This window comes from Sus scrofa, chromosome 1, assembly GCF_000003025.6.
Source record: "Sus scrofa isolate TJ Tabasco breed Duroc chromosome 1, Sscrofa11.1, whole genome shotgun sequence".
Lineage (NCBI taxonomy): Eukaryota > Metazoa > Chordata > Mammalia > Artiodactyla > Suidae > Sus > Sus scrofa.
Window position 1 is genome coordinate 75,208,727 of NC_010443.5, and position 23,314 is coordinate 75,232,040.

The following is a 23,314-nucleotide window of genomic DNA, read 5'->3' on the forward strand; positions in this document are numbered from 1 at the left end:
ATTCAAAAATTGCATATATCCAAATTTAGCCTTGAAAATTCCTCAGGAATCTAATGTATTGGCATAACTACAAAATACATGTATTATAACTTCTAAAATACAAACTTAGGAGGATATTTAAGATTGAAGTAGGAAAACATTTATGACTGCAGGCATACCTATGCCATACAAATTAATTTCTAAGGTAATGATAATCATGTTTTTTTTAGATGTTCTATAATAACGGTTGCCATTAATAAACATACTGGCTTTGTGGAGCAAAATAACTTCAAGAAATAATAATCCAAATCACGAAATAATCTCTAGCAAACATCTTTCTAATTGGATATAAACTATATGAAAGTTAACCCAGAGCATTTATTTATATTCCATTCATCTTTAGTTTTATAATTTAAAGTAGTAACTGAAAAGAAAGTATAAGATAATGTCTGTAAACTCTGAACTTATCCGAATCATGAAGATATTAATATAGCTGAATAAAAATCACAGTAGTACATGTGTAACAGTTATTATCTTTCAAGCCTGATATCAGTTAAACCACTAGGTTGTAATTTTTTCTTAATGGAAGAAACTATATTCTTTCTCATGTGTCCTAATTATTAACATTATATCTTGAAAGTATATAAAGAAATAGAAAATGTGTTTTGACCAAAACTGAAGCATATCAAGAACTGCAAAAACTTGTGACTTTAAACCTGAATTTCCTTGTTAATTAGTGGATACTATATATGTATCTTTTTTGTCTTTTCAGGGCTGCACCCACGGCATATGGAGGTTCCCAGGCTAGGAATCAAATTGGAGCTGTAGCTGCTGGCCCACACCACAGCCACAGCAATGTGGGATCTGAGCTGCACCAGCGACCTACATCACAGCTCACTGTCAGTGCTGGATCCTTAACCCACTATGCAAGGCCAGGGATCAAACCCATATCCTCATGGATACCAGTTGGGTTCATTACTAGCCACGAGGGGATCTCCCACTGGATAATATGTTTTAATTTTCTTCATCCGTACTCAGACTCTTATGCATCCCAGACTATACATTATCTTTTTGTCTTTTAATATGAATATATTTTATGAAATTAAATTGGGATTATTAGCTTTTTCAAATCTCAAATTTAAAAAATTACTAAATACAATCATAAATATATTGTTTTTATAAGTTAGAACTTAACCCTTTTTAGAGTTTCAGTAATTTTTCTTTTTTTAATGAGGAATATAAATTACTTATTTTTATGGCTAACGAAAATAAACTGTTCACTTTTAAATGCTATGATAGTAAGTGTTCAAAAATTCTCACTTAAAATAATAGTAAACAATTTTTTTTTTCAACAGCTCTTATTTTAGCCTTAAAAACTCTTCAGGAAAAGATTTATCGTTTAGAGTTAGAGAGAACACAAGCTGAAGATAATCTAAACATTCTTTCCAGAGAAGCGGCACAGTATAAAAAGGCCTTGGAGAATGAAACAAGTGAGAGAAATCTGGCACATGAGGAACTGATAAAGCAGAAAAAGGGTAAGACAATTCAGTAGTTCTCAGAAACAAGTTACCAAAGTTTACTACTTGAAAATAATAAGTCCAGTCTGAGAAGATTTACTCAAATATCTTTGTACTTATATGCATTCAAACCTTGAGGGCTTGTTCTCAGATGTTTTGATGTTTTCACTAACTGGATATAATTTTGAACTTAACCTCTATTATAGCTGTTGTCCTAGTTTACAACTTACTGAGACTAAAAGAAAACTTAAGTTTATAGACAAATTGTTTAGGAATTCAAATGATTTCAGAATACTAACAAAATCCAGTATATTATTAGCCTGTAATATAATTGAACTACTTTACATTTTCACTAGATTCTTTTTAAATTTGAAAATATAAAGCAACACTAATAATTAAGTAATAGAAAAAGTTAAAATAAATTTAAAAAAAATTTTGGCTAACTAATGTATGACAAAGGAGGCAGGAACATACAGTGGAGGAAAGATAGTCTCTTTAATAAGTAGTGCCAGGAAAACTGGACAGCCACATGTAAAAGAATGAAATTAGAACATTCTCTAACACCACACACAAAAATAAGCTCAGAATGGATTAAGGACGTAAACATAAATCCAGATACTGTAAAACTCCTAAAGGAAAACATAGGCAGAACACTCTTTGACATAAATCAGAGCAGTATCTTTTTGGATTCACCTTCTAGAGTAATGAAAATAAAAACAAAAATAAAAGTGAGACTTAAACCTACAAGCTTTTGCATAGTGAAGGAAACCATCAAAAAAAAGAAAAAAAAAAGACAAACCACAGAATGGGAGAAAATCTTTTCAAACAAAGTAACCAACAACGAATTAATCTCCAAAGTATACAAACATCTCATGCAGCTTTATAGTTTAAAAAACAAGCAACACAATAAAAAAATGGCCAGAAGATGTAAATAGACATTTCTCCAAAGAAGTCAGATGGCCAAAAACACATGAAAATATGCTCAACATCACTAATTATTAGAGAAATGCAAATCACAACTATTGAGGTATCACCTCACACCAGTAAGAATGTCTGTCATCAAAAATTCTATAAACTATAAATGCTGGAGAGGATGTGGAGAAAAGGGAACCCTTCAACCCAGTTGATGGGAATGTAAATTGGAGCGATGACTATGGAGAACAGTATGGAGATTCCTTAAAAGGCTAAATATAGAACTACCATATTATATGGTCCAGCAATCCCCCTCCTGCGCATCTATCTAGAGAAAACCATAATTCAAAAAGATACATGCACTCCAGTGTTGATTGCAGCACTATTTATGATAGCCAAGACATGGAAGCAGCCTAAATGTCCATCAACAGGGGAATGGATAAAGATGTGGTACATATACATAATGGAATATCATTAACCCATAAAAAAGAATGAAATGCCATTTGCAGCAACATGGATGGACCTAGAGATTATCATACTGAGTGAAGTAAGTCACACAAAGACAAATGTGATATCACTTACATGTGGGGAAAAGTGATACAAAAGAAATTATAAAACAGAAACAAACAGATTTCAAAACCAGTCTTCTAGTAACCATAGATGAAACTGTTGGGGGAGGGAGGAATTGGGGGTGGGGTTAATAATATACACTACTGTGTAAAATAGATGATTAATAAGAACCTACTGTATAGCACAGGAAAATCTGCTCATAGTTTGTAGTAACCTATATGGGAAAAAAGAATGGCTCATATATCCATTATATATATTATAATGGATAATAATATTATGTCAATTATATATATCCACTATATATCCATGTATGTTAATAGATATATACATCCATCAGTTATATATATAACTGATTCATTTTGCTGTACATCTGAAACTAATACAACATTGTTAAGTCAACCATACTCCAATAAAAGTAAAAGAACTTAAACCAAATGAAAAAACAAAAATGAACCAAAAGCCCACTAGTCTGGGGCAAATATTTTTCTGCAGTATCAATATTAAGTATTCATCAAATAAAGTCAATTATTTACCTAAGGAAAAAAGTTTTTAAGAATTTTATTTAACTTGATTTGTATCCTCCTCTTCTCACTATTTCTGACTTTGATAGCATAATTGTGTGTGGATGATTTCATATCTTTACTGTATACATGCCTTTACTGGTGAGCCTTGTCATTTGTGGTATTTTTGTTTCTGGTTGTGGCCTTTTCTTTTCTGCCTAGAGAAATTCCTTTAGTATTTGTTGTAAAGCTGGCTTAGTGTTGCTGAATTCTCTCAGCTTTTGCTTATCTGTAAAACTTTTGATTTCTCCTTCAAATCTGAGTGAGAGCCTTGCTGGGTAAAGTAATCTTGGTTGAAGGTTTTTTCCTTTCATTACATTAAGTGTATGATGCCACTCCCTTCTGGTCTGCAGAGTTTCTGCTGAAAAATCTGCTGATAATCTTATTGGGGTTCCCTTGTATGTTATTTGTTTCTTTTCCCTAGCTGAAGATGTGGTACATATATGCAATGGAATATTACTCAGCCATGAAAAGGAAAGAAATAACAGCATTTGCAGCAACATGGATAGACCTAGAAATTATCATGCTAAGTGAAGTCAGTCAGACAATGAGACACCAACATCAAGTGCTATCACTTAACATGTAGAATCTAAAAAAAAGGACAGAATGAACTTCTTTGCAGAACATATACTGACTCACAGACTTTGAAAAACTTATGGTTTACAAATGAGACAGGTTGGGGGGGTGGGGGATACACTGAGGGTTTGGGATGGAAATGCTATAAAATTTGGCTGTGATGATTGCTATACCCCTATAAATGTAATAAAATTAAAAAAAAACAAAAACAGATTTTTCTAGAAAAAAAAATTTACTTAACTCGAAAGGTTAATTAGAAGAAATGAACAGACATGTGGATATTTCTGTGGAAATTATAAAAAGGACATCTGGACACAAGTTTTAGAGATTTAGAACATAAGTTCTTCAAAACTATGCCTTTTTTTCCCTTGTAACACTACATTACCCTCATAAACAAGCTTCAGGTTTGTGTTTCATCTTATAAATAGAATGAAGAAATATGGAGAAAAAAATTTCTGAGTTAAATGGACAAAAGTGTAAGACAGAACTAAGGAAAGTGAAGTGTTAAAGAATTAAAACAAGGTTGCTTACTTTTTATGGAACTAACTGTGCTGTCAGTAGTTGAAAACAGAGAAAAGTGGGAATTGTAGAATGCATATACTTGAGTTTCCTAAAGAGAAGTAATATATTGATAGGGAAGAGACTTTAGGTCTTCTGCTTTTCCAGATGGTATTGTTTCCCAGGAACACCCAGGATTTTTTTTGGCCATGCCCATGGCTTGCAGAAGTTCCCTAGGCCAGAGATCGAACCCGTGCCACAGTAGCCACCTGAGCCACTGCAGTGACAATGCCAGGTCTTTAACTCATTGAGCCACACAGGAACTCCCAGGCAGGATTTTTATTATCCCACAAGTGACTGATATCCTTCCCTTTCAGAAGTCTGCCCTCTGGATCTTTATGAGGAGACAGTGTTAAACTAGTTATATATAATTAGTGAGATGTTCACAAAATAGATGTTCATAGCTCTGGGAGAGTCAATATTTAGAACTAAAGAAATCTTGAACTTTTAGCTTCTGACAATTCATATAAGGCCTTTCTTTGATAACCAACTCTCTGATCTATGTGATAATCAACTAATTGTCTCATTATTACGTTTTCTTTTTCGTAGATATAAGTATGCAGTTAAGTTCAGCACAGTCTCGCTGTACCCTTCTAGAGAAGCAACTGGAATATACAAAGAGAATGGTTCTTAATGTAGAGCGAGAGAAGGATATGATCCTAGAACAACAGGTGAACATATTTACATATTTATTATAGTACTATAATTCCTTTTTTTTTTTTTTTTTTTTTTTTTTTTTTTTTTTGCCTTTTAGGGTCACACCTGTGGCATATGGAGGTTCCCAGGCTGGGCGTCAAATCGGAGCTACAGCTGCCAGCCTACACCACAGCCACAGCAATGCGGGATCTGAACCGCATCTGTAACCTATACCATAGCTCATGGCAACAAAGGATCTTTAACCCACTGAGCAAGGCCAGGGATTGAACCTGCATCCTCATGGATACTAGTCAGGCTTGTTACCACTGAGCCACAATGGAAACTTGCTATGTTTTGAAGAGTACTTAATGTCATGGGGGAATTGTCATATAAATTTAATAGGATATAAAGCTGTATATAGAAAATTTTGAGTTACAGAGATTCACCCTAGGTTATTTATATTTTTTGGTTTTGTTTTTTATTTTTTGTCTTTTTAGGGCCTCACTTGTGGCATATGAAGGTTCCCAGGCTAGGGGTCGAATTGGAGCTGTAGCTGCCGGTCTACACCACAGCCACAGCAACACCAGATCCGAGCCTCGTTTGTAGCCTACACCACAGCTCACGGCAAAGCCGGGTCCTTAACCCACTGAGTGAGGCCAGGGATCAAACCTGTGTCCTAATGGATGTTAGTCAGATTCATTTCTGCTGAGCCAAGACAGGAACTCCCACACTAGGTTATTTCTGAAGAGGACCTTTCTGTAGAGGAAAACACAGAAAACTGGACAGAAAATTAAAAAGATAAGGAGGAGTTCCTGTCGTGGCGCAGTGGTTAATGAATCCGACTAGGAACCATGGGGTTGTGGGTTCGGTTCCTGGCCTTGCTCAGTGGGTTAACGATCCGGTGTTGCCGTGAGCTGTGGTGTAGGTTGCAGATGCAGCTTCGATCCTGCGTTGCTATGGCTCTGGCATAGGCCGGCGGCTACAGCTCTGATTCGACCCCTAGCCTGGGAACCTCCATATGCTGCAGGAGCAGCCCTAGAAAAGGCAAAAAGACAAATAAAAAATGAATAAATAAATAAAATTAAAAAATAAAAAGATAAGGAAAGAGGGAAGAAAGAAAGGGAGGGGAAAGAAAAGGGAAAGGAGGAAGGGAGGAAGTAAGGAAGAAAAGAAAATATACAAAGATGGAGAATTAACAAGGGTAAGGCAAAATCACTGATTCAAAATCTGTGTGCAGACTTAAATACAAAGAACTCGACCTCCGGAGAAATTGGTTTCAGGCCCCTTCCTTCTTAGGGAATTTCTGATTCCAGAAGAGTCAGCTGAGATGTTAAATAATGCTTTTGACAGCTATCTTAATGGGACTAGGGAAATTAAAGTTAGAATCCAGAGCCTACCAAGAGTAGGAACCGTGGTAAATCTTCTGTGCTCTGAATGCTTTGTAATGATGAACAAGAAGGAAAGCAACCCAGATTACAACTGTGTTCTAGGTTATCAGAATAATCCAGAAAATCTTAGTTCCTGAAGTTGAATTAAAGTGGTACTGGGTGGCTAATGTTTCCAGGGACCTCAAATTATTTCCTCAAACCTTTCTTTGATACAGTGAGAAATTTCTTAATCAAAGATAACCAGGCAGAAGGACATAAAACACTAGGAAGAGAAGAGGCATACATAACGGATTATATAAACCCTCTCACAAGTTAGTTCTAGCCTGGTGCTGGCTCTAAACAGTTTTTTAAAATAATTATGCTTGCTGTATTCAAGGAGATAATAGATAGGATCAAAATTTTCAGAGCATTCAAAACCATAAAATGGCAGAGAAAATTTGAGAAAGAACCAAATAAAAATTATACAACTAAAAAATACAGTAAGTGAAATTTAGAATTTAATGGTGGATCTAATGGCAGAGTAGGAGAGATAACTAGTAAACTAGAAGGTGAAATCATCCAGATCAATGAAGAGAGAAAATGAATAGTATATTTAGAAAAGATACCAAGAGGTTAAAATTAGAGTGAGGTCAAACTTAGGTGGGATCAGAGTTCCAAAAGGAAATGAGAAAGAATGGGACAGAAACAATATTTGAAGAGTTAATGGCTAGGAATTTTCCAGAACTGATTAAAAAAAAAATCACACCACAGATTGAAGAAGCCATATAAAATGCATCGGTTTGGTCACCTTGTGAATAACATCTTGTTTATTTAATACAAGTTTCACTGATGGTGTCTTCCATCGTAGGAGTGTTATATAAAGATACATAGAAGATTTTGGTCCATTAATCTACTGTCGGTTTTTGCACATTATATTTATTTTTTAAAAGTATTTTCTTGTTTTTTGCTCTTAAGTACTTGAAGTGTATGTGTTTTTTATGATAGTTTTATATTGTGCTTTGAATTCTCAGAAACTGTATTTTTCTTGCGCCATCGGCATCACTTGCCAAATTTAGGTTTTGTTCTTATACTTTCAAGGCCCAGCTTCAAAGGGAAAAAGAACAGGATCATATGAAGCTGCAAGCAAAACTTGAAAAGCTTGATGTTTTAGAAAAAGAATGTTTTAAACTTACAACAACTCAGAAAACTGCTGAGGTAAGCATTCACTTGTTTCTTTGAAGTGGTGATGCCAGGAACAAATCTTTCATGTTAATAATTTTACTGTATGCGAAAATACAGTAAATCTTAGATTTACAAAACTTTGTTAACAACTTTTAGTAATCCAGAAGTCAATTCCTGCCTATAGAGATGAAAAGTTAATGTATTCTGTCACAGCATGAGTGAGCCTGCCTTTTGATGAGAAATTGTAATTTCAACTTCTGCAATGGCATAACATTTCCATTTGTCAGATGATTTACCGAAAGGACATCGAAAAGATTGCCTTTCACCACTTGCAGTTTAGCCTATTCTAGATCTATCCTGAAATGCCCTCTCCTTTTCCACCCAAATCCTATCCATTTCTTCCAGCCCTATTTCCTCTATGAAGCCTTCCTTGAGTTTTCCAACATTCAGGAAGCTCTCCCTTTTAAATAGTACTGTCTTCCTATTCTAAATTACACCATGGATATTAGATGAAATACTTACATGGGAGTTCCTGTCATGGCTCAGTGGTAATGAACCCAACTAGTATCCATGTGGATGAGGTTTCGATCCCTGGCCTCACTCAGTGGGTTAAGGATCCAGCATTGCGGTGAGCTGTGGTATAGGCCAGCAGATACAGTTCTGATTAGACCCCTAGCCTGGGAACTTCTGTATGCTGTGGGTGCCACCCTAAAAAAAAACAAAAAGAAAAGAAAAGAAAAACTTATGTGTGCAAGGTTGTACATAATATACACGGTCTGGGTCAAATCATATATGTTTCATATATGTTGTTCCCTAAGTACAACATAAGCTCTTAAGTAACAAGGACAATATCTTATATTTTTAACAGGTCTTTTTATCCCCTCCCTTCTGCAACAACTGTGCCATTATCATAGGCACATAATAGACATTTATTGCGATGTGGTCTATGTTTTGAATGAAATGTTGAGACCCAAGATTGTAATTCTTTGACCTTCTAGACTTCAGTACCTCCCAAATTTTCATTATAAAGGTTTTTCTGATGAAAGTTAATAGAGCCTATGCATGTACATCTTTTGCTTTTCCTTTGTTCTTCTTCTATATAATAGCAAGTACAGAAGCCAAGAAAAGTCTTAGCATCTTTTGCCATTCCTTTTTCTTACTTTCTGTTTTAATTTACCAAACTACTAAGAATCAAGACCCTAAAGACTATTTGGAAAAGAAAGAAAAAATATTTGGCTCTAGATTTTGTATGATAATCCCAGTTTTTTAATTCTTTTGCAGGACAAAATTAAACATTTAGAGGAAAAACTAAAGGAAGAAGAGCATCAGCGTAAGCTCTTTCAAGACAAAGCATCTCAGGTAAATAGAGCACTATATCATCTATCACATTAAGATCATATCTGTTTTATTATACTTTGTATTTATTAACTGAGGCCTATATCTTAGTCTCTAATTTCTGCTTCCTAGCTCTTTAGTTTTGTCTCTTTTTACTATAATAATGAAATTATCAATAAGTCAGCCAGTATATCTATATACTTGTTTGTATTGCCAAGAGGTCTTCTGGTCTTTTGAAATTCTGGCAAATTGTATATATCCTCAGTTGAAAGACCTCCTGCTATAGATTTTTTTCAGTTTGAGATATATAAAACAATTCATTCTCTTATAAACAGAAAATGATTGTAATTACCAGTAGGCCTGGTGACTTTTATACACAAAAATAGTATTTCGGGTTTTTTTTCTTCTTCAAAAAACATTTTTATCTTTACAAGCTGAGCTACAATCACCTTTAAAATGTTTCTACAGAAGAAACTTGTTAAAAATCAATTCAATAAAGTTTTTTTTTTAATATTGTAGCTTCAAACTGGACTTGCAATCAATAGAATTTTAATGGCTTCAGCGTCAAATCCAAAGTGCTCCAAGGAAAAGAAGAAATCTTCAAAGGTATGCAAATAACTTTATTCTTATTTGCTAATACTTATCTCTTTACCCTTTTAGTATTTAATGACTCTCCATTTCCAAGAAGAATTTGAGATTTATAATAAAAGACATGAAATAATGCTATGAAGTGAGCATAAAAACATAAGTCAAGTGATGATGGATTGGGATGTGAGGACAGCAAATTCCATAAAACCTATGTTAAAGAAAGTAAGAGCAGATGAGCACAAAACCTGCCTCTGAGTTTGCTTGACAACCAAAGCAAAAAGGAGCATATAATGGGCAGTACATATATCTTTGTAAAATAACAATAAGCATTCCAATTTTTCTGGAAGGAATCATTTTTTTAGTACTAAACTCTTAGAGAAATGTATTTTGTGATACTTTATAAAACAGACACTAAACTCACAATAGATCCAAAAAACACACTTGATCCTGGAACCAGTTTTATATAATGCACACATAATAAGACAAGGATATAGTATTAAATTATATTGTATTATAAACCATAGTATAAATTATAATTTTAGTCATTTCTCTAGAGAAATTATTTGTTCTTTTTATGGTCGTATCCTTTGGATTTGCCTAAAAATAAGGATTGGTAAGTACCTTATAAATTTACCAATAATATTATTTAGATGGGTTTATGTTTTGTTTTTATTAAATCTTCTTAATTATTTATAATGGTAAGAAAGAAAATGTTAATCCCTTTTAATCTCATGATTCTGAAACTGTGGTTTTGATCACCATTATTACAATCTATTCAATATGCATGTAGTGTTTCTGTGTGCTCTTTGCTCTGGGAACCAAGGATGCTGCTGTTTGTGAGTGCTGGCCACTGCCATCGGCTCATCCTGTGGATACACTAATGGAGGGAACTTTAACTACTCTTTTATTACATAAAAAAGTTACTATTCAATATTTGGCTGAATTTTTCATAGTTTTTTTTCTTTCAAAGAATTTGCAAACTACAGTAATGAAAAACATTTCCCAGTGAAACTTTATATTGATTTTCTTAGCTTATTTCCTTCCTTAAATGTTTTTGTGTCTTGTCTAAATGTTCTTGTGTCTTGTTTTGTGTACTGTCTTATGGTAAGATTAGAAGCTGCAAAGCCAAATAGAAAATCACTGTAAGTAATTTGCAAGTGGGAAAAATAGTCACTTTTTTTAGGCGGAAGTGGGGCGCACACGTGGCATGTGGAAATTCTCGGGCCAGGGATCATATCCACACCGCAGGAGTGGCCCAGGCCACAGCAGTGACAATGCTGGATCTTTAACTTGCTGAAACACAAGAGAACTCCTGATTTATTTTAATATTTATGTTTTATGCCATCCTTTGTCTGATGAGTTAGTGAAAAAGAATTTAAATAAGTTAGAGAGAAGCAAGGTAAAAGAAATGAAGGAAAGAAAAGGTAGCTCCTGGAAAAAAAGAAAAAGTAATTAACAGAAGAAATCACTTTATAAAAATAGTTTAAGTCCCAAGTTCATAGAATCTGCAAGTAATAATTCCTTCCTTTAAAGGTGTCAAGAGCACCAGCATTGCTGAAGGTAGGATAAGATTTTAAGAGACCTTTGTGAGAGTCTTCCTGGTCTCACTGGCATTTACTCCATATCCTAGACATAGTTCATTCAAGTCATACCTCTTGCTTTACATAGACTAGTACCTATGGGTAGTAAAGAGAGAAATAAGACAGGAATTTACAGAGAAGCAGATAAATATACAAATATAAGACAGAGTATAATAAAAATTAGTAGAGGTATAAACAACTTACTGTGCTTCCAGATAAAGAATATGTGAAGGGGTCATGGAAGAAGGGGTCAAGAAAAGCAGCCTTGGAAAATTATTAAGTATTGATACAGATGAGAAGTGTATTACAGTTTGAGGGTATAGTTGGTTTTTCCATGAAGCAATAAATAATTGTTCAGTACTAGGTGTTAGGTGGTGTCATGTGAGACTTAAGGTAGGAAGTATAGCTTGAGTTTACGGCTTATCTTCCATGCCATGATAAGAATTTGAACTTTTCTTCTATAAGTCATTGGGAACCATTGAAGGCTTGTAGGGACATGATTAGAGCTGTACTTCCAGATGGTAACTGACAATAGTGTGAAGAAGGGGAACTTGGGAGTTCCCTGGTAGTGCAATGGGTTAAGAATCCGGCGTTGTCAGTGCAGTGGCCCGGTTTGCTGCTGGGGTACAGGTTCAGTCCCTGGCCAGGGGACTTCCACATGCTGTTGGTGTGGCCTTTAAAAAAAAAAAAGGAGAAGGAGAGCTTGGATGTCAAGAATCAGACAGTTTGAATATTGTAAGCAAGATGATGGAAGCCTATCCTGTGAGGTTTTCTTTATTCTCTCAAAAGGTTAGATTCTAATCAGTCAGATCTCATTCAGTATATTAATTAGAAAAATTAATTAATTTTCTATTACTCTTAATTATAACTGCTTGAAATAGCCTTAGACCAGACTATTGTTTTTTGTTACTCAAAGTTACCATTCTTAAGGTACAGAACTTGAATGATTGTCCCAGGTCACCAAGCAGCTTTGAGTGAATAAGAACTGACTCAACAACTTTTGTGATTTCTCTAACCTCTAAACCATTTTACTTCTTTAATTCTTAAAAAAAAATCCAGGTTTTTTAATAGTTAAGATACCTAAATTTCCATTTAGAGTTGGGAATATTTTGTTTTCATTATGGAATATGCTCAATTTATTCTTCATTCTCTTGCTCAAGTGTTAACTAGATTCATGCCAGTTTGCCTTTGACTGTCCTGGTTTTAGCACTGAAAATCCTGTGTCATGGGCAAATTGAGACAATTGATCCATTTAGTTCAAAACCCCCAATAAAAATAGTGAAATAATTTACTTTTGAGAATGTAGTGTAGGGGAGTTCCCATTGTGGCGCAGTGGTTAACGAACCCGACTAAGAACCACGAGGTTGCAGATTTGAACCCTGGCCTTGCTCAGTGGGTTAAGGATCCGGCATTGCCGTGAGCTGTGGTGTAGGTTGCAGACGCGGTTTGGATCCCGCGTTGCTGTGGCTCTGGCGAAGGCCGGTGGCTACAGCTCAGATTCAGCCCCTAGCCTGGGAACCTCCATATGCCATGGGAGCAGCCCAAGAAATGGCAAAAAGACAAAAAAAAAAAAAAAAAAAAAAGAATGTAGTGTAGCAGTGTCTTTTTAAAAATGTTTCATGAAAGAGTATATATAACAAAAAATGTTTGCCTGAAAGGTAATAGTGAAATTAACACTGGTGTACTTACCACCTAGCTTAAGAAGTAGCACATTACCAGCACTGTTGAGGCCCAGCGTATCCCTCTCCTAAATTGTATTCTGTCTATCCAAGGAATAGCCAACAATTATGATTTTGCATTTATATTTCTCTGGCTTTTTTTTTTTTTTTTTTTAAGGGCCACAGGTACGGCATGTGGAAGTTCCCAGGCCAGGGGTTGAATCGGAGCTATAGCTGCCAGCCTATGCCATAGCCACAGGATCCGAGCCACTTCTGTGACCTACACCATAGCTCAGTCCAATGCTGAATCCTTAACCCACTGAGAAACTAGGGATCAAACTCACATCCTCATGGATACTAGTCAGATTCGTTACCACTGAGCTACAACAGTAACTCCAGCTTATCCAGATTCCACAGAGCTTATTGAGATTTGTGTGGGAATATGTATGTCTGTGTGAGGTTTTATTACATGTGTAAATTTATGTAACCACCACCACAATGAAGATATAGAACTATTCCACCACTGTAAGACTCCTTCATGCCATCTCTTTATAGCTACACATCATCCTCCCTAATCCTTGGCAACTTCTAGTGTGTTTACCATCACTATAATTTTATTTCATGAATGTTATATAAATGGAATCATACAGTATATAACTTTGAGAGGATTTTTTTTACTCAGCCAATTCCCTTGCAACACATTAAAAAAAATTTCTGTGTAGTATTACATGTTATGAAAGTTCAACAGTTTAGCCATTTACCCCCTGAAGGAGATTTGGGTTGTTTTCAGCTTTAGGCGATCACAAATAAAGCAGTTATAAACATTTGTGTACAGTTTTTTGTATGAATATAAGTTTTTATTTTTCTGGGATAAATGTCAGTTGCTGAGTCATATAACTACATGTTTAGTTTTACAGGAAATTTCCAAACTATCTTCCAAAGTGGGTACATTATGTTGTATATATGGGTGATTTGGTTTCTCAACATCATTGCCAGCTTTTGGTATTGTCACTTTTTTTTTTTAAGCCATTATCCATAGGTGTATAGTGATATTTTATTGTAACTTACATTTTCCTAATGACTTACAGTGCTACATATCTTTTCATGTGTTTGTCATCTCTATGTATGTCCTTTTCAGTGAATTGACTGTCCACATATTTTGTCTATTTTCTAAAGAGCTCATTTGTTTACTATTGAGTTTTGAGGCTCCTTCATATTATAAACATTTTAAAATAATTTTTATTTACTTTTTTCCTGTCAATATTTAGAAAACTAAATGTTTAAAGAGAGGACCACCTCAGCAAATTTATTCCAAGTTTGGATCACTGCCTGTTGTGGCTGAGAAGGTGAGAGGGGGAAAATGAAGACAGTCATTCAAAGCAATTCATGCTTTGTTGTAATTGCTGTTTAAAATGCTATCAGTTATTTGAAATTGTTCTCAGCTGTTTCTTTTCCCCTACAGTCTGCCAGTGCAAGCCATTCTGTGAATGCAAGTACACAGAACCTCCTGCAGACTATGCAACATTATGGGCCACATATCCTTCAGAAACCAGCTAAAGTTATTGAACCTAGATATCTCTACAAGCCTTCTAGAACAACTTCTCAATGTAAGGCCGTACCTTCTGACTCAGAAAAGTCCATTTCCATTTGTGACAATTTGTCTGAACTTTTGATGGCGATGCAAGATGAGCTGGACCAAATGAGTATGTAAGTATTTATCAGAAGAAGTAGCAAAATATTTAGGTGTCTTTTTTTTTTTCTTCCCAGTTTTTCAAATCATGCCACTTATAAATTCATAAAAGCCTTACTTAGCCATTTGGACTTCTTTTGATCTACAATTTCATTGTACTTAAATTTTATCTAAATTTCCTATGTGTAATTACTATTTTTTCTGATCTAAAGAGTTTCTGTATTCCCAAGATCTAAATTGATAGACATATATTGCTGTCATTCTAACAAATGGGGTCTGGTGACCTTAAATTATAACTTATAAATGCTTTTATAAGAAAGATTCTCTTTTGTTTGTTATAATCTTTTTCGTTAAATGAATGATTTCATTAGACAAATTGGAATGCAATTTCTTGTTTTAGACTCTGGCTGGTCGGCATTTCAAGTTTGAGGCATCCATAGTAAACAAGATTCGGTATGGGATACATATTTTAAGCTTCAAGTTTAAATATATATTCAACAAAAATTCCAGGAAATATATGATTTGGGTGGCCAGCTAGTTGAACTAAGACCTCTGTAGAAAATATAACTAGTTCTATTGGCAGTGTTTCTCTGAGGAGGCTATAACAAAATCTAGGGATTTTTTTCAGGCAAATAACTTTTATAGCTGGAATTCTTCCAAAGAGTCTACATTAAGAATTCCAAAATTGAAACTAAAGATAGTCCCTTAATGCCTCTAGCATATTTTTCTACATTTAGCTATGAACATCAAGAATTCAGACTTTTTTTTAAGGGCTCTTTAAGAAAGTCTAAATATTTCTAAACATATCTAATCTCAAATCATGAGTTTATTTATAATTACCATAGATTTAGTTTGATAAACCTACAGAAAGGGACTATCTTTGAAGGTTAATATTTAACTATGATTAAAATTTATGATTGAACAGAATTGTTTAATTATGGCAAAGACATATACTGTAAACTGTAGCAGTGCTTGATGTTTGCTTTTCTTTCATAGAGAGTACCAAGAACTACTGAGTCAAATGAAAGAAACTGAAAGCCAGTCAGTCTGTGAAGACATAGAATGTGAACTAGAGCATTTAGTCAAGAAAATGGAAATTAAAGGAGAACGAATTTCCAAACTAATGAAGCATCAAGACAGTGTAAGAAGGCTTTAGTAAAAGGTTTTAATAAAAATATAATATATCTGGATTCAGTGTTGTATATGTGTATGACCTTCCAAATTTGAGATCTGTTTGTATGGCTTAGTGAAAAGATGGTAGACAGGAGTCACTTAGGCCTATTGTAGGGTAGAGTCAACTGTCCTATTGAAATAACATGGTCTTCTTACCTAACTCTCCAATATAAAAAAAGGAAACAAAGTTTAGCTATGTGTTCAGAAATGACTTTGGGAGAGTTATAAGGTAAACTAAATTTGCTTTACAATTTTCCCAGTCACCCTTTTAGGATTCTTGCCACTTATCCCTCTCTTCCCTAATGCATTAATGAAGCCCCTATGTTAAAGGTGGCTAATTCATACATAAACTTGGCTCCTCAAGCAGTACCCCAACTCTACAACCACTATGACCACTTTCTCAGAATAAGCTGTGCTGTGATTCCCTGGGGGCCTGTGCTCAGCTAGCTCCAGTGAGATAGTGAGGGGGACTCTATCCTTGTGTGTAAATTCTTAATGTCTAAGAATGGCATAACAGTTTTAATATTTCTACAGAAAAATCATAGAATATTATATTTTATCCCAAGACAGTGACTCCATTCTTAGCACCGTTATGCCACCAGGGCAGAAGGCAGAGTGAGTCTTTCTAGGAACCCTCAGGTCATATCCTGCAGCTATCTGCCTATGGAATAATCAGCATTCATATAAGTTGGCAATATAGTAACCTCACAATTTTTTGTTTGTTTTTGTCTTTTTGTCTTTTCTAGGGCTGCTCCCACAGCATATGGAGGTTCCCAAGCTATGGGTCTAATCAGAGCTGTAGCTGCCAGCCTGTGCCAGAGTCACAGCAAGGCAGGATCCGAGCTGCATCTGCGACCTATACCACAGCTCATGGCAACACCAGATCCTTAACTCACTGAGCAAGGCCAGGGATCCAACCTGCAACGGTTCCTACTCAGGTTCATTAACCAGTGAGCCACGATGGGAACTCCAGTAACCTCACAATTAAGCCTTCCCAACCTTTATGGGAAAGTAATAATGAAAGCAGAATTTTGCTGCCTTTATTCTTCTATGGCCAATAAAGGGAGAAAGAAAGAAATGAAAATTTGAAGCAAACATTTGGCTTTTAAGGCTATACTAGGTAAATTTTCTATATGATTGTGTTAGGGTAAAGATTATGTAACTTGTACATTTTCTTAGAATCACATAGGAGAAACTTGGAAGGAATAGAATAATAATATTATTAAAATTTGGCAGTCTGTACCTAAATATTTTAAAAATGTAATATTTCATATTGTTATATTTAAAAATATTTACATATTAGGTCTATGCATAAGTGAAATAGACTAATGGACTAGACTCGAAAGAAGTAGGGTTTAACTAGTTAATAGGTCTTATTTTGTTTAATTTTGTCTACTCAACATTACTAGATACTTCTCAATGAGATAAGGTTATTCTCTTAACTTTTTTTTTAAACTAGCATTCAGCAGTGCTTTAAGTTCAGAAATATTTTAAAGAAAAAACATGTGTATACATATATATATATATATATTTTTACTTTATAAATTTTATGTTTATTCCTAGCACCAAATCTTTGCCTTGTTGTTAATGTCACCTGAGAGGTCCTTCCCTCACCTCCCTGTTCTTCAGATTTTTCCCATTTCATATCTTACATAAATGTTTCTTCCTCTCAGCTCCCTAGCCTTGACCTTGTCCTACTTTAGCCTTCTCAGATATACACTTTTTGTCCTTCTCAAAGTTATTCTGGCTTGGATTGTTCTCTAGTTGTCACATATATGCTTTTCTTTCACTAATAGCATTAAGCTCCTTGAAAGCAAAGATTGTTTTATTCATTATATTTTTAACTAGTACAGTGTTAGGCATGTAATAGGTATTCAATAAATACTTAATGAACTTTTTAATTTCATGTAATCTTTAAGCCACCAATCTGATCCATATATTATAATATGGATAATTTTATAATTTTTAAGTATATTTTTGACTAAAATATTAGATTTTTTTTCTCTCCAGGTTCGTAAACTTCAGCAAAAAGTTCAAAGTTCAAAGATGAGTGAAGCTTCAGCTATTCAGCAAGAAGATAGCAACCTGAAAGGATCAAAGAACATTAAAAATAGCCCTAGAAAATGTTTACTAACTAATTCTCTTCAAAAGAACAGCAGCTTTCATCCAATACGAGTCCATAACCTTCAAATGAAATTGAGAAGAGATGATATCTTGTGGGAACAGTAACACAGTAGCAAAACTATCACCTTAAATGAACTCTGTCATTGAGATCCTGAACTGTCTAAAGTGCTTTTAATTCAATATACCTTTATGAAATTTTGAATTATGTTTCTAGCCTTTATAAATTGTAGTATTTTTTAAATTAATGCCTGATGACCTCCGAAGAGTCCCAAATAATAAATGATTGCTTTTTTTGTTTTGCTTATTGACTGAGGTACCTAATCTCGCCATATTTTAGAAACATTGTTCACTTTGCACATACCTTAAGCTAAATTTAAGGAATTATACACAAGGAGTTCCTGTCGTGGTACAGTGGTTAACGAATCCGACTAGGAACCATAAGGTTGCAGGTTTGATCCCTGGCCTTGCTCAGCGGGTTAAGGATCTGGCATTGCCATGAGCTGTGGTGTAGGTTGCAGACGTGGCTCGGATCCCGAGTTGCTGTGACTCTGGCGTAGACCCCAAGCCTGGGAACCTCCATATGCGCAGGTGCGGCCCAGAAAAGACAAAAGAAATTATACACAAATGATATTTAAAATTCAGTTAAATTTGAGACACAAGTGGTATTCCATTTTTTCATTTAGTAGGCTTATAACCTTAAGAACCAATATAAAATTAAGAGTATGGAAAGGTCTTTTAACTTTTGTGATGCTTCCTCCCTATCTTGTTTTAGAGCTGGGAAACTTTTCTTCTTTAGAAAGGGAAAAGCTTTGTGAAGAGGTCTTAAGCCCAAGTCTTTATGTGACAATTAGAAATAGTAACCTAGGAGTTCCTGTCGTGGCTCAGTGGTAACGAACCCGATGAGTATCCATGAGAATGGGGGTTGGATCCCTGTCCTCGCTCAGTGGGTTAAGAATCTGGTGTTGCCATGAGCTGTGGTGTAGGTCATAGACGTGGCTCAGATCCTGCGTTGCTGTGGCCATGGTGTAGGCCAGCAGCTGCAGCTCCAGTTTGACCCTTAGCCTGGGAACTTCCATATACTGAACTTGTGGTCCTAAAAAGCAAGAAAAAAAGAAAAGAAATAGTAAGCTAATCTTAGTTGACAGTAACTTAACTGTGGAAACCTTTCTTTGCTCTTCCCATTCTCTTTTATAAATCTAGTTTTGATTTATTTTAACACAAATCATCTGTTTTATCTTACTCTTTTATAACTATATTTTTGATATTTTGATTAGCAATATCATAAGAGATTTCTTTGAACATATAGCTTTATAATAAATTTACATTTGTTGACCTGTCTTTCCAGAAGCCTGCAGAAACTGGTAGACTCTTCTGAACTTTGGTTTCTCATGAAAATTCTTTAGGGCAACTAGAGAATTGGCATCATCGACTGAAGTAGAAATAGAAGACTGGCAGAAAAGGCATAATAGAAGAGAGGAGCTCAGAAGATAGGGTGGCAGTTTAAGAGATGGTGATTCCAAAGGGACAAAGTTGGAGGTACATCTTTATCTACAGGTGGGGAATGTTCAAAGTATGAAAGAATTAAAAGATCAAGGTCTTGGGGAGAAATTCCCATTGTGGCTCAGCAGAAATGAACCCGACTAGTATCCATGAGTGATGCGGGTTCAATCCTTGACCCCACTCAGTGGGTTAAGGATCCTGTGTGTCCACAGGCTGTGGTATAGGTTGCAGACGTGGCTCGAATCTGGCATTACTGTGGCTGTGGTGTAGGCTGGCAGCTGTAGCTCCGATTCAACCCCTGGCCTGGGAACTTGCATATGCGACTGGCGTGGCCCTAAAAAGCAAAAAAAAAAAAAGATCTTGGGGAGCTAGGAAAAGAAATTTTTTTAAAGGTAGTCTTTATATCCTCCTAGGAAATCTCAGAAAGTGTGTATAAGAGAAAGAGGATAATTGTGGACCCTCTGTGGGGGAGGAAGAAAACTGATACATTCTCATTGAGAGAATAGGTGCTATATCAGAAGACCTTTCATACCTGAAGTGGGAGATGGCTGAAAATAATTTATACTTCAAATTGTCCTTGAAAGTAACTAATGGCAGAGATAAAAGTTTCTTTCCCTCTGTTTTAAACAGTACATGTCCTTCACCCACTTTTACTCCCTCTCCCTTTACAGCTTCTTCAGCCCCAGAGATGTTCAGTTTTGTCACCTTATCATTTTTGTGACTTTAATTTTTCTTCTTGAAAATATGAATGCTATAGTTCATACTTAGCAAAAAACTCACCAGGACCATAATGAGCCCAGTCTTTCTGTGCCTTTGTTTTTAATGCACTTAGGACAGTGGCCCAATATATTTAGTTTATCAGTGGTGAAATTATTACTTCTAAAAATATATTACTAAAACAAATTACCAGAAGAAATTAAAATCAATTAAGGAATACTTGAACATTTCAATTAAGAATTGAGAATTTTCTTGCAAAATTAGTGTCATATAGTAGAAAAAACACAGATTTCAGAATTAGGAGACTTGGGGTTCATATTTGTGATTCCTCCAGTTAGTAGTTTAGGCAATTGAATAACTTTTTTCGGCCTCCATTTCTCATTTATAAATCTAGGATTGTATTACTACCTACCTCCCAGGCTTATTGTGAGGATTAAATGTCAAAGCACCCAGCAAAAGTGTTGGCACAGAATAAAAACTCAGTAAATGTTAAATCTGAGTACCCATGCAGACTTAGTAGAACCTAAGTTTGTATGGGTTAAAGCCTGAAGGCAAGAGCCAAAAGCTACTCTTCATAAAAGAATATTCTAATTTACTGGGTTTGTTTGTTTGTCTGTTTTTATGTTTTTCTTTTTCTATGTGCCTGGGAGGAAATTGCTTTGGCTTGTTCCCTGGCTCAGGTTTCTAGTGGAGGGGGGGTAGGGGGCGGGGGGAGGGGTAAAGTACACAGTCCTACCATGCTGTAGAAATGCACAATCACACACAGCAACTTGGTTTTGCTTCTGTTTGGGTTGTTGGGATTACATTGATTAGGAAAAATGATAAAGAATGGTATCTTATTGCTCTGTCAAAGCTACTGAACTGAAAATGTGTCTCTACTAACAGACTGCTGCTTGCCTTTGACTCCTTAGGGGGTGGAGCAAATGATTTCCTTCCTGGACAGGCAGTCTATGGTCAGTGTACAAGAGTTGCTGTAGCAACCCCAGAGCTGTACTCTGCCTAGCAGAAACTCGGTAGGATTTCATAGATTTTGTTCTCTTAACTGAAAAACAGGTCTGTTTGTTTTTTATCTAATCAGAAATTTTTAAAAATGAAACTGGGGCTTAAGCTAAGACAGGTCTCAACTTTGATGAAACTATGAAGCTGGAAAGTTTGAATGTTTGAAGCAGCAGGTATTGTGACTAATCCTAGGAATAGGAGATGGAATCTTGAATTAACTGTACTTGTGTGGGTCATTGGCAACCTGGCCATTTTTATTAGTTGTGACTAAAGATAAGAAGGTTGGAGGAAAATGCTCAATTTTCAGTAGTATAAGATTAAAAAAGGGAATACTTAATGTAGTGCCCTAACTGGCTGGGTTGGTGTACTTGAAAATTATTTTTGAGTTTTTTTGTATAGCCTTCTTACTTTAAAAATAAAATTTTAACTATAAATTGGTATTCTTAATCCATGAAAAGGCATCAAAAGTTACATGAAAATTTGACTTATAATGTGAGACATCAAACTAAAAGGAAAAGTCAGATGGTACTGTGCAATGGAAAGAGTGCTCACTGTGACCAAAATTGCACCAGCTGCCATTGTTGGTGTTGAGTAAATAGTGAAACTCCTGATGGGGTTTCCTAGAACTCTATTCAGCTGTAACTAAAGCTGTACCTATGGAAAACAACTGTATGTGAAGTTTAGATAAGTATAAGCTGACTCCCAAGTGTACAAGACAAACCTATCTAAGACATAATGGCATCTGTGAGATTAAAAAAAAAAACAAAACTCTTTATGGGTGCCATGACATCTTTTAATTAAAGTGAGGGGTAAGTAAAAATAATTTTGACTGTCACTTATGTGAAAATAAACTCATTATCTTGATAAATGAATAGACCTTGCCAATGCCTTAGCCTTTTTCCTCACAACCTATGTACACTTTTCTCCTTTAATTCCTTTTTTTGTCTTTTGTTATGTAATGAAATTTAGATACACCAAAATTTTGAAGTTAAAGTTTTAAAAGTATTGTCTAGGCCAGCATTTGCTTTTATTATAGCTATAGATTGTTTACTTAAAGAAGCCACTCAGGTGGACTTTTTTCCTAGTAAGTTTTTTGGGAGTGTTCTCCTTATTGGTCATTGAATAGTGTCATTGAATTCTCATTTGGTGCAAAAGCCTGCTGGATACCAAAGGCAATCATGAGAATTACAAATTAGTAAGCTCCCACTGAAGAAGTTTACTTTTTATTATGCATGTGTGATCCACTGTGTACCTGTGTTTAATAGTTTTAGCAGAAAATAGTAGAGAAGCAAATTGATCGCTTGTTACTTTTTGACAATATTAGGCTTGTAAATGACCAGTTCAACAGTATATAATGTTGGGAGACTGTATCCAGGTTGAAGGAGGAATGTTGGGAATGAATTTTCTGTCAAAAGAATATAAAAAGTTCTGGGAATAGTATAATGAGCTTTCTAGAATAATCTTTTAAAATAAGGATGAAGTTATCCACCTTACTGCCTAGATTTTCCTGCCTAGATTTTGCTTGTCTAGATTTCTCTCATTCTTCAGATCTCAGTTTACTGCTGCCTCTAAGTAACCCTCTTGAAGCCCCCTCCTCACACACCTACTTTCTCCCAAATCTGGCTGAGCTGCCTTTTCTAGGAATTTCTCCTTTTCTTTGCACTTTGCACACTTTCTTATTACCATTTGTTTGTTTGTCTTTCCATAGACCGAAAGCTCCCTGAGGGCAAGATCCCCTCTTGCTCACCACTGTAGCCCAGCACCTAGCATAATACCTGGCCTGTAAGTAGCCTCTCAGTAAATATTTGGTAATCACATTTCATAAAAATCTGTTGACCTCATTTGGTGTTCTCATCCAGAGGGAACATATTGGGTCAGGGAATGCTATTTCAGACACCAGTTTAGCTATTCTGCTGTTTCACCTTTTAAAGGTATGTGACCATGTTTTACGTAACTGCTATTTAAGAATATTCCAGTATCATATTATTTGTGTGTTTAGGGACACAGATAGCAGGCGCTCAAAATGATGCTTTCTTTGATATTATGATGCTAAAAGGAAGAGGTTTGAGGACCAAGATAGTTTTTTACCTGTT

At 35.3% G+C, this 23,314-nt stretch overlaps 2 protein-coding genes across 25 annotated transcripts in view; both read left to right on the forward strand.

The window, feature by feature from the left end:
• CEP57L1 (centrosomal protein 57 like 1) overlaps positions 1–19,484 on the forward strand; it is a 57,222-nt gene extending 37,738 nt beyond the window's left edge. For 4 of the 13 annotated variants that reach the window (XM_013992745.2, XM_021090920.1, XM_013992742.2 and 1 more), the window contains 9 exons: positions 1,335–1,514; positions 5,222–5,343; positions 7,774–7,890; positions 9,139–9,216; positions 9,712–9,798; positions 14,287–14,364; positions 14,481–14,725; positions 15,705–15,849; positions 17,892–18,313. In XM_013992745.2, coding sequence (XP_013848199.1) covers positions 1,335–1,514; positions 5,222–5,343; positions 7,774–7,890; positions 9,139–9,216; positions 9,712–9,798; positions 14,287–14,364; positions 14,481–14,725; positions 15,705–15,849; positions 17,892–18,110 — 1,271 coding nt within the window. In that variant the 3' untranslated portion in view covers positions 18,111–18,313. Of the gene's footprint in view, positions 1–1,334; positions 1,515–5,221; positions 5,344–7,773; positions 7,891–9,138; positions 9,217–9,711; positions 9,799–14,286; positions 14,365–14,480; positions 14,726–15,108; positions 15,162–15,704; positions 15,850–17,891; positions 18,314–19,350 lie in introns of those variants that run through there. The other 9 variants (XM_005659368.3, XM_013992744.2, XM_013992743.2 and 6 more) reach the window with 5 other exon arrangements.
• C1H6orf183 (chromosome 1 C6orf183 homolog) overlaps positions 19,409–23,314 on the forward strand; it is a 203,437-nt gene continuing 199,531 nt past the window's right edge. For 9 of the 12 annotated variants that reach the window (XR_002343788.1, XM_021090807.1, XM_021090803.1 and 6 more), the window contains exons 1-3: positions 19,409–19,541; positions 21,134–21,235; positions 22,930–23,003. The gene's annotated coding sequence lies outside the window, so the exon portion shown is untranslated. Of the gene's footprint in view, positions 19,560–21,133; positions 21,276–22,929; positions 23,004–23,314 lie in introns of all 12 variants that reach the window. The other 3 variants (XM_021090812.1, XM_021090809.1, XM_021090805.1) reach the window with 2 other exon arrangements.